At 51.2% G+C, this 12,000-nt stretch overlaps 1 protein-coding gene across 1 annotated transcript in view; it reads right to left on the bottom strand.

Moving 5' to 3' along the window:
• Window positions 1–12,000, bottom strand: part of LOC127195849 (receptor-type tyrosine-protein phosphatase N2-like) — a 123,166-nt gene that overhangs the window by 15,637 nt on the left and 95,529 nt on the right. Inside the window, exons 10-11 of the mRNA XM_051153486.1 lie at window positions 9,645–9,698; window positions 7,597–7,661 (exon numbers count right to left, since the gene is read on the bottom strand). Coding sequence (XP_051009443.1) covers window positions 7,597–7,661; window positions 9,645–9,698 — 119 coding nt within the window. The remainder of the gene's footprint in view (window positions 1–7,596; window positions 7,662–9,644; window positions 9,699–12,000) is intronic.

Raw genomic sequence — 12,000 nt, 5'->3', positions numbered from 1 at the left:
AGCCTTCCTGTTTCCCTGCAACCTGCCCCATCTGTCTGTCCTCATACGAACCCGCCATGGCACAGCCTTTCCTTTGTGCCAACCCTACGGTGTTATGCAAGCTTGACCTGCCTCTACCCCAGCTCTCCTGCCCTCCAGCACTCTTATCCCCATGGCCAGCAGCCTTGTGAACACACTCACTTGCTGTCTCCTCTGCTGTGATTCCAGGCTGCCAGAGTGGAACAGACTCGTCACCATCCATTCCTGTCCTTAGTCCTTCTTCCTCCAGGAGGCTTATTGCCGCCCAGGGCATTCCTCAGTGACCTTCCCCACTACCCCTGCAGCACATCAAAGGCCACACTTCTGTACCCCTTCCCTGGTGGGCTCTGGCCTCCTTTCAGGAAGAGCAGGTCTCCGCAGCCGACCTTGGCCAGTTGGAGGCCTTTGGGCAAGTCATCAAAGTCCTCAAGACCCACTCTGTGAGCTTACAAGAAGTAGTCACATCCCCTCCAGTCCTGTGGAAAATGGTTTGTGGGTCTTCCTTGAACTGCATGTCAGTGTTCATCGCCTGACAGCTGCAAGCCGTAGCCAGCCACTGAATCAGCCAGCATTGTGTGGTCCTAAATGTTGCATTGGTCATACATGCTCAGTGGACAGGCTCACATGGTAACACTACATGTTCCCTCTGGACCCACTGGCATGACACCTCCATGTTTTAGCCTTGTGTTCTCTGAAAGCATGAATGGCACTGTCACTATGACCATGTGACAGTGACAGTGAGCTCTGTGAAGTGATGGGGAGGGAGGTCACAGCCAGGCCCACAGAACACATGAAAAGGTCCCGTGTGGGGCTGGAGGCACAGTTCTGTAGTTAGAAGCACTTGCTTTTGTGAAGGGCCTGGGTTGGATTCCCAGCACACACATGGTGTCTCACAAGCACCTGTGACTCCCGTTCCAGGGGATCTGACGCCCTCTTCTGGCCTTTATGTATAGCAAGCTTACGTGGGACTGTAATGGGCCAAGAATGAGGAGGGTGAAGGAGAATCATACGTCATATGAGGAAGGCAGGCATTGGTTCCCTCTCCTCTCCAAACCTGCCACCACAAAGTCAGCTGCTCCACTACCAGCCCCAGTAAGAAGGTAAGAATCTACTACCCAGACAGTTACCAGGCCTCACTCCTGGTTTGACCTATAAACCCCACCCCCTCCCTTGTAGCCTCTGAGTATGCAGATGAGGTACCTCCCAACACTCCTGTTGTGGCCACACCAACCTTGCCCTCCAGATACCCTGCCCACCTCCCCAGGGGCATAAAGTCACAGCCCGCCCCATGACACACACACACAGTAAAGGAACCGGTTCTCTAAAGCTGTTGCAGGGTGTGTGCACTCTTTGCCTGCACACTCACTGGAGACCGAGGCCCTGCACTCCACTGACAAGACCCAGCTAAGCTTCTCTCCCTCCAGCCCAGTCCAGTGCACAATGGGCTGGCTAGCGGCCACCCCCCTCCCTTGCATGGAGTGCCACACTTACATACATGCAGGCAAAATACTCATATACACAAAAGCAAAAGCAAGTCTTAAAGAGGCACAGTCTTGTGTTCTGTGGCAGCGAAGGAGCCAGGGAGGTTGCAGAGGCCGCAGAGGCAGTGATGGTGACTGAAAGAGCCTCCCGGGCAAGGCGGGCACCCAGTGTCTTTTGTTTGATGCCACGCTAACACTGTGGAGGCAGATCTGAAGAGATGTTTTGGGGCAGGGGGTGTGGCGGGGGCTGGGCCTGTCTAGAGTGGGGGGGGGGGGGGGAAGGGGGGTTGTTTCCACTTCCATCCTGTGTCCTGCGGATGGAACTCAGGTTGTCAGGGCCCAGTCTGTCGAGCCATCTTCCAAAGCTCAAATCGATATATGTGGTTACATATTAAATAGTGCCGCTCTGGAGGAGTGCCACCTTAAAGGGGTTTGACGAGCCTTACGTTATCACTTTGGGGAAGACGTTCTGTCCCTGCATTCTGTCCCTGCCTCCAGCAGACAGCACTGTGTTATGGGACCTTGGGCTGCTCACTAGCCTTCAGGGCTTTCTGTAGATTGTGATCCCGCTTGGCTCCCAAGTCAGGGCCCGCTGCTGAAAGGTAGCTCCTCTTATGGAAAAACAGGGCTCTCTATGACCTTGGATGTGATACTAGATTCACAGCAACAAGAGAAAAGGTTTTTGGGGAGAACATTTAAAAAAAATAACTTGGACAACATCAAATACTTCTGTGCAACAAAGATCAGGACCAAGAGAGCGAGAAAGACCTACTAAGTGGGAAAAAGTAAAGCGCCGTCCCACATCTGAAAGGGACTGCTGTTTCAGAGTACAGAAAGACCCCCCTACAAGAAAGCGAGCAGCTCCAGCTCAGAGACAGAGAAAGGACTGAACCGCCATTTCCCCAAGAGGACACACAAATGGTGAGTCAGTCTGTGAGACGCTGACTATTGCTGGAGAGAAACGCAAGCCAAAGCTGAGATGGCTTCACACACACACCCGCCGGGGGAGGGCGGGTCGACACCCCAAACAGAAAAGTAACAGGCAGAATGGCAGCCATTAAGGGAATAAGAATGCTGACAAGTTGCCGGCCACAGGGGATCCCACACACACTGGCACACCGGCCAGCCACGGTGGAAGTCACCATGGCGGTGTCTCAAAGGACTAACACTAGGTCCCCCACATGGTCAGCGGCAGCACCCAGAAGGGCTCCCCACGTCAACGCATCCAGAGATGCGTGGGCGTCAGCGTTGGCTGCAGCAGAGTTCAGAACTAGCTCAGCTGCCGAACCAACCCATGTGTCCATGGCCAGAGACATGGGCAGAGAAAATGAAGAATTCACAACGGCACCCCTTTTGAGCCTTAGATGGAAAAAAAAAAATGAAGTCCTGCTGTTTGTGGGCAGAGGGATGAAACCGGAGATGGTCCTAAGTGAAGGAAACCAGGCTCAGAAAGATGTCTATTCTTTTCCTCTCATTTGTGGCTCCTGTGTTGTATACATATACACAAAGTCTCACATGTACCACGTGAAAGTAGTTGTAAAAGTGTCTGGGGGAGCAGAAGAGACTCATGGGAAAGGGAGAGGAGACTGGAGAGGGTAGGAGAGTGAGGGAGAATTTGCTCAGCATATAACATATAAGCATATATTTATCAAATACAAAACTTGAAAGTAAATAGATTTTTTAAAAAAAAATATAGAACCTGGCAAAGCAGTGGTGCACAGCACATGGGAACAAAACAGAACCCTGAGCATCACTGTGGGCATGCAGGATGGCACAGCCGTGGTGGCACGGTGTTCGGCACCTGACCCAGCCATCCCGTCCCGTCCCTGGTTATAGACTCAAAATGGCTCCAAATGGGGATTCCAGCAGATCTTGCACACCTGGAAGGGGCTCAAAGTTGGAAACAGACCGGTGCCTGTCCGCAGCTGAGCCAGTGTGCTCTGTAGCGGATATGAAGGCCAACATAAGCTGCAGAGTGGGTGAGCCTGAGGACACTGGCAGCTGTCATGGAAGTCAGCCAGGTGCAGAAGTGTGAACAGTCCAGGTTTCCCCAGATGTGTGATACTCAGGCCAGTCACAGGCTGCACATCTTATAAGAGAGGGCACCCTGGCGGGCAGGGACAGTGGGTGGAGAGGCAGGCTAGGTTGCTGAGGAGGAGTTTAGGGCTACACAGCCAGTATCCACGTGCCCTCTGACTGTGGGATCTCACAGCACAGCAGCCCCGAGTGTGAACATAGGTACAGCCTGCTCTAACACATACTTCTGCAGGAGATGGAGGCCAGAGACACACACTGGAAGGTACAGCTCCTAGCCTGCAGCTGACCAACCAGAAGCCTTGCCCTATACTGCACATGCTACGGCTCTAGAGCCACGGCGCAGGGAGACCGGGTTGCTGGTCTCTCCTCAAAGCAGATTTGTGCCTCATCTGGAGGACAAGGGACCCTCTCGTCTCCCCAACTCCTGTTGAGAATGGTGCTGACATCGTGCAGTCACGTGCTGTGTGTGTCTGTGCTGGGTGGCCCTAATGCTAGAGCTCTCCAGGATTCTCCAGATCCTGGTGCTGTGGTGACTCAGCCTGTGGTGACTCAGCCGTGGCTCAGGTGTGGAAGCTTGGGCCACTGTCTGTACCTTTCAAACACTGTGAGGAGACAGGAGGGAGCTCTGGGTAAGTGGATGTCAGGGCTGAACAGAAACGTAGAAAGCACAAGCTTAGACAGCAGCTCGGCTGGAACTGAGCCCGGCAGTGGGAGAGGCCGTGCATCTTTGCGAAGTAGGAAGACACACTTGCTGTGGCCCCAGCATACAGTGGTGATCTCCAGCCCCTCTGTGTAGCTTGGCCCTTCCAGAGCGGGCTCCGTTTACTTTCATTTCCAAGTGCATCATTCATTGTCTGCTTGCTAACAGACCAGACAGTGCGGAAAGAACTTAAATTATTCCGACTCCATTCTTCTAGCCCTTGTGTTAGGCCTGAGGGCCTTAATCCCTGAAAGGCAGTGTGAATGAGAGCCGCTGGGTGCAGCTGGAACGCACAGGGCGGAGGACTCTGAGGGATGGTGAGGCTGCACAGGCCAGCTCTGCAAAGGCTTTCTTTGCTGTTCCTGCAATTCATTTCTTTTAAGAAAGGGAACTGTGAAGAAAGGCTGCATGTCCAGGTCTTTAGGCCTCTGATCATTTGATGAACACTGGGTTGGCAACACAGGCCTCCAGTTTCTCAGACCAGACAAAGGCACCCCAGCCGCCCTGGGACAAAACCCCAGCGGCCTGTAGGGGTGGTGGCCTGGGAAAGGCCCACCTCAGTCTATGAGGAGCTGACTGCCCTTTGATCTCTCTTGAGACCCCAGCCGGGGGCCCCAGGTCAGGGGATTTCATACTGCAGCCCCCTGGGGAAGGGGAGCAGGTCAGTATTGGAAAGAGGGGTGACAGATCCCAGAGAGCAGGGAGCCCCCCTGGCTCTCACCAGTTCCACATGGATGGGCTTGCATTGTGAACAGCAAGCCCACACTTTAAATGGAACCTGACATTACATGGTAGAATGGAGGTAGCAAATGGCAGGCCTGGGCCGACGGCGGACAGTTAGGCCCCCCCCCCCGGTCCCCCCCTCCCGCCTGCCCAAGTCACTGAAAACCCATGCCAGATCATACCAACGCAATGGGCCGCTACCTTAGCACTCGCCCCATACTGTTCGGCATCTTTTCACATGAAATTAATGCTGGCCAAAATACTTTTTATAGCACACTGCAAACACAGCCATGGAAGAAAACATCTAGCTAAAATAATCTGTATCATTCTGAGTGAATTTTGGTGCAACAAAAGGAAGATTGTATGTTCATGAGAGCTCGCAGAGGAATAAGGGAGTAAGTGTGAGTTTCATTGATTGCTGCTAGCACCAATAACTGCGTATTCGCTAGGAAAAGGATCTTTAAAATGAGCCAGGGCAGCATTAATGGACAAGGAGAAAGATAAATTTTTAAGAAAAACGTTAAGGTGTGTCATGCCCCCTGCCAAACGTTACTGAAAGCAGTGACGGTGTTTGCATTCTGCCTCTGTCTTTGTCTGTGCATCTTCCTGCCGGCAGCTAAGCAGGGGTGCTGATGCTGGTGCTGGTGCTGGTGCTGGTGCTGGTGTTGGTACTGGTGCTGGTGCTGGTGGAGGGCTTAAACCAACATCAGAGAATGGAGCCAAGCCCCAGAGCCAGCAGAGGAGGCCTGGAGCCTCGGGGTGGCTGAAGTGCTTGGCTCTAGGCCAGGAGGCCCTGCCTACAAGTTCTGGCCAGTTTCCAGATACTTCAGGACTCTGTGTGGACCCTGGGCCACTGCTCTATCACTCCATGTCTCCTTGTGGGGGCACATTCCCTCCCGCTTCTGTTTTTCTTCACCCTCCTGCCCTTCCCTCCCCCCCATCTCTTATTCCCTTCCTCTTTTTTCCTCTCCCTTCCTCCCCCGCCTTCCTTTTCCCCTCTTTCTGCTTCCCTTCCTCTGCCTTGCTCTGCCCTGCCTTCCCTTCCCTATCTTTCCCTTCTCTTCTTGCCAGGGGAGAGCTAGTGAGGAACGTTACCATTCTTGTGGAACGCGCAGGAACTCTACAGTCAGGATCTGTTATGGTGGCCAGGCAAGGATGGAGTGTAATGTGTGAACAGTGCCTGACTCCAGGGCAGTAGAGTATGCTCCTGTGTTCAGACAGAATGTCCTGCTCACAGCTGAGGGAGACTGTACGTGCTGCCCAGAGCTGTGCTTCAGGGTAACTATGGGTTCAGTCAGTCTGGAGGGGCAAGCTGAGGCAGGCAGGTGGGAGCTGGGCCTTCCCAGCCTAGGATGCTCAGGGTGCAAGGCCCCAGGAGTGATAGAGCCCGCTCCTTTAAGTTCATCCTCGGCTTCCTCTTCTACATGGCCTGGATTCCACGGAGCTTGGTCAGTATAGATATAGAAAGTCCTATCGTGGCCAAAGTAGCAGGTTGCACTGCTCAGCACAGTACAGCAACGCCTGAGGTTCTTGAGACTGAAGGTCTGTCCTGTCCTGGGCCCCACAACCCACTTTGAGTTCTAAGGAGGGTGTTAGCCAGCTTGTGTGGAGCCAGGGTGCAGCTGAGCAATAGAGTACTTGCCTAGCTTGTGTGAAGCTGGACTCAAGACCAGTACACACACACACACACACTCACACACACGTATACATATACTAACACACATACATACACTAACACACACATACACACATAGGCACACATAAAAACACACTACACACATACAGGCACACATATCCTATACACACACTCACAAACAGGTACACACACACACACCACACACTCACACACACTATACATACACACACTCACACACATAGGCACACATAAAAATACACCACACACACCACATACACACATGCCACACACACATAGGCACACATACCACACACTCCACACATACAAACATACCACACACACAGGCACACCCCCCACTACATACACACATAGGCACACATACAGGCACACCACACACACCACAGGCACACACATCACACATATACAGGTACACACTACATACACACAGAAACCCAAACAAATATACCACATACACACAGGCATACAGCCATACACAGACCACACACACACACACACACACACACACACACACACCACCACCACCACCATACCACATGACACATCCTCCTCTAAACCAAGTCTACATTCTAGTGGTGTTAGAACCTGTTCTTAGGTGGCAGGAAATCTAAATGACACCTTGCAAAACCAGTTAACAGCAATGGAAAATTGCACGAAATACTCCACACCTTTCAGACCTACAGAAGGATGTGAAGGTTCAAGGCTGCCCTCTGCCCCTCCTCCCACAGGCACCAAGCTGCACAGGACAGAGCCTCATTGCAGACTCACTGTGTGTGCTGGTTCCACCACAAAAAAAAGGGCAAATCTCAAACACACACACACACACACACACACACACACACACACACACACACACACTTGCTGCAGACGGCCTCAACAGGACTTGACTCAGGAAATGGACAACAATCCGCTAATTTTTTTCCAAGGCCTCCTGTGAATAGTGCGCCCCCCCGTGTTGCTATGGCAACACCATCGTCTCTCACCTTTGGCCATCTTATTGAGAACCATGTCAATCAGGACGTAGGTTCCACTCCTGCCCGCGCCGTCACTGTCAACAGAAGGAGAGAGAGTGAAAGGCTGCCTACCCTGCGTGAGCGAGCAAGCGAGCGAGCGGGCTCAGCAAAGCCAGCAGCCAAGTCCTTCCTCATTCTCAAGTGGGGCTGGGAGAGGAAGGGAGACAGTGAGTTAGAAGGAGGGAGGGAGGGGACACCCACGTTCAGGAAGAAGGGGGCCACGAAGGGTCTCAACCTCTGGCTGCTCTCCTCTCTGCAGAAATGTCTTTCTCAGAACGCTGTTTCTCTCTGCTCACCCTTTATCCAGAGATGTGGTCAATTTTGTCATGGGGGAGAAAAAAAGGAAGAGAAGCTTGCTGGCACCAGAGGTTGATGGCATCTGCCTTCTACTGTCCCCGACAGTACCCTGTGGCTCTGAGCCAGTGGGAGGTCAGGTGGAGAAGGCTGGGTGCTAGGGTGGGGCGCCTGTCAGAATGCACAGATATCCTTCTCAAGGCGCCCTCCTTCGCAGGGAGACGTGCACCCTTCATTCGTTACATGGTCATATTCTTCTAACAGTGCTCTCCTTCACGTGCCCCTCATGCCACCAGCAGTAGCTGTAACATTTGCCCCCTGGGACCAGACTTGTCCAGATGTTCTGAGTCATGTCTCTACAGTGCCAAGTGGGAAACAAAACAAAACAAAACAAACAAACAAACAAACAAAAAAACCCAGGATAACTCCTTTTCTTTGGGAACAGTGGCCAGGAGTTAGCTTCTCTCATGAGGACCGCATAGGACCATCTCCTCTCCTGTGTAGATGTTCCTGTTGTGTCATGTGAGTTCCCAACATGCTCTTCCATCAAATGAAGCTTGTTCTCGCAGCCCTGGCCTCTCCTGAAGAGAAGGTGCTTCAAATGCAGACTTCCAGCAAATCAGCTAAGAGGAAGCATCCACTGAGGACTTTACACACTGTGGCTCTCAGGGGGTCAGGAAGGTCCCTGGCATCTCTTTCAGGTGGAGAGAGCCCTTCCTTGCCTTTGCTTTCACAGCTTCCCCCAAATGCTACGAAAAAGCTGTGGGCTGGCAAATGGAACAGGTAACACTATGCTTTCATTCGCATGTGGGCATTTGGGATCCTCAGAGCTGTGTCAAGGGGCTGCTGTTAACATCCTCGAGCCCAGCGTGGCTCACTTCTGTATGCAGCGCAGACTCAGAACATTTTAAGCCATACTACACAAATCTTCCAACATCCCGTGACTTATCTTGGTAACAAAGATGCTTTGCTCTGCTTTCTGAGACACAGAATTGCAGGCTATTTCCACTCCCTGCTCAACGGCAGAAGCATTTGCACATATTTTGCACAGATGTGTACACACACACACACACACACACACACACACACACACACACACACACGGTGCTTGACCTTTATGTCAGATCTTTTCTCTCCAGGCAGAAAGGCACGTTCTATGAGACAGTTGTAGCAGAATGGAATGTGACCTCTTCAGTATCAACAGCGGAGTGCGGAGTCTGGTAGCACAGACCGCTGGGCTGATATCCTCTGACCTCTCTCTCACTGGCATGACTTTAGCCCCAGCCCACTGGAGTCTTGCAAAGGCTCAGCCTCTGAGAGCAGAGTGATGGTGGTGGCTCGCCCCTGTCTTTACAGACTGTGCCCCGTGTATCTCTAGGGACTTTTCATCTTGTGGCTGGGGTAAAGCCATACGCTCGACCTTGTGGTCCTCAAATTTTTGTGGCACCAAGAGGGTTTAAGAAAAAAAAAAAATAAGGCATTTGTATGTGGGCATTTAGAAATAGGAGACAGTCCATGGCACCTTCCAGCGCATGCGCAGTGGCAAAAAGCCACAGCTTCCGCTAGCCAAATGGAATGGCGAATTAAGTTTATACTGTGGTTCCCCTTAGAGAGACCAGCCAGATACATGCGCCAGGCAGTCAGAAAGCTCAGCCTGCACTGCAACGGGGTCTGTTATGTTTTTGAGATAGTGACACTTAACCCATGTTAAAAGTTATACTTGCCTGCAATGAACAATTATTGGACAAGAGCGGCCTCTGTAGCACTTGTTTACTTTTCTGAAATAAAAAGAGATAAAAGTTATAGTGGCATGCCAAAACTCTGTCATCCAAGACACTAACTGCCCGGCAGTGTCCACACATCTAAACCATCTTTGCAGCAACCTGCTTGGACATTGAGAGTGAGAGTTCACGTATCTAACGCAACGATTTCTTCCTTTCAATGGTAACTTGGTAAAAGAGGTTTAAAAACACACCTTACACACTCATAGTGAGTGCTTTTTCTCCCCTTCCAAGTGTAAAGCTCCAGGCTTTGGGCCTGTTCCTGGTGTGTCACTGTGTGTGGATCCAGAGACTAGACTTCTTTTGGACACTCTGGGCTTTGTACTGTATGCCTGAAATGTCTTATAGTTTATTCACCACACTGAAATATAATGATATATATATATATATTTTCTAAAGGTCCTATCTTATCTGCTAGCTCGAGGTAAGAGTCTGTAAATATTGGTGAACACTCCAGAGAGATCAAGATGGTCTTTTCTACTTTTCTAAATTGGGGTGTTTTAAAACAAAAACAAAAACAAAAAACACCTCCTCTGTACAAGTCGAGACCAGTAGTTATGAGCACTACCCATGAAATAGTTAAGGTATCGTTGACCAAACCACAGGGCTGGTTTTAATTCATAGTACAAGCTGCAAGGTTTACATTTTAAATTCAGTGAAACAGCTAAACAAGTTTTCCAAGCACATTAAAGTTCTCTGTAAAATGATCCCTATCAGGAAGCAAAGGCAGCATCTGAGTTTGCTGGAAAAAGTGTGATGAGGGCACTCTCTGGAGTGTGCCATTTGACTTCCCACAATGAGACTCAAATCAAGAAGGGAAAAAAAAATTCCCTTTGAACAAGAAGTGGGAATCTGCCATGTTCCTTTGCCTCCAAAGCTCTGTGACAGTGAATGCAGAGTGGAAGTCGGTCATCTGGGGCTGCAAGCCTCCAGGCAGAGAGGGCCAGGTGCAGGGGGACAGCAGGCTGTGTCTGGTGGCCCATGCACGGAGTAGATAATTTAGTATCAGGCAGGCCAATATCAGAAGGCCCCCTGCCTCTCTCTTTCTTTTGACTTCTACTGCAGTGTCACTAGACTTAGGTACTTCTGATAGAAGTCTGAGTTCCCCCTCCCCCACAGTGGGACCAGCAAATGGGAATTGAAGGACAGATGCAGAGCCTGGATAAGATGCACTCCGCCACCCCCTACAGACAGGTCATGTTCAAAGCTCTGTTGGGCAGCACTTGATCTGTGGCTGCTCTCTCTCTATCTGTAAAAACCAGCAGCATCTTAGAGCCTCTGGACCACCCGCCGAGACTCCAAAAAAGGGGAGTGCTCACAACTACCAGGGTAAAAAGGACCTCTCTGTGAGAGCCTTTTGTGGTTATGGGTGTGAGGTGCACTATGCCTGGGAGGAGGTGAGAAGTGAGAGACAAAAATCCCTAAGCACCAGCACCACACACCAGGATGTTGGGGGAATAACCAGGTTAGAAAGGAGACCCACCTGCCTCTCCTGTTCCCTATTGGGTTACAGCCCTGACACACAGAGGTGCTATAGCCAGAGCAGGAAGCTGGTGGCTCAGGAGAACCAGAGCACAGGGCTGAGGTGTGGCTGTGATGGAACTCTCCGCTGGCAGGCATGAAGGCCTGCAAGCCAGTAAATGGACCAGGGACCAGGCTCACTGGGTGGCTTTCCTCTCTAAACTCTATTTCTTTCTGCAGTTTCCCTGCTAACAGGAACAACCCCAGCCCCACGCCTTTGACTCGCCACCACACTGTGCATGCTTGGCTACTGCGGGTGAGGAAAGCATCTTTGTGAGAAATGCCACCAGCAGTCTATAAGGCAGAGCCCTGTTAACTTCTCAGCACTCACTGGTGGCAGAATGCACCCATAATCTTGCTAGGTAGAACTGTGGCTCAGGCTAAGTGGCAGCCACTCAGGTCTCCACTCCCATGGCCTCATCTTCCTCTACAGGACGCCACGCCTAAGGTATGTCTTTTCCAGATTGGTTGCCTCAGGAGGCCCTGGAGAGATTTCACTGTCATTTTCACACCGATATCAGACCCGCCCTGTGTGAGACATACATGCAGCCCCGGGCCAGGTAGGAGACATGGTGAAAATACTTGTGGCGGTATAGCTTAGAACTTTATTAACAGAGAACCGTGGGTTATTACAGCATGAAATACCACAAATAGAAAAGCAAAAAAAAGTCACACATGGAGCCAATGTGTTCCTCCGCGGACCTGAGATGCAGGTGGTAGTTATTGATGAAGATGAGCAATACACAGTTGTCTCATTATGCTCTTAGACAGATCATCG

This window comes from Acomys russatus, chromosome 1 (genome assembly GCF_903995435.1).
Source record: "Acomys russatus chromosome 1, mAcoRus1.1, whole genome shotgun sequence".
In the NCBI taxonomy this organism is placed as follows: domain Eukaryota; kingdom Metazoa; phylum Chordata; class Mammalia; order Rodentia; family Muridae; genus Acomys; species Acomys russatus.
The sequence above is the reverse complement of the archived record's forward strand: the minus strand, read 5'-3'. Positions and strand labels throughout refer to the sequence as shown.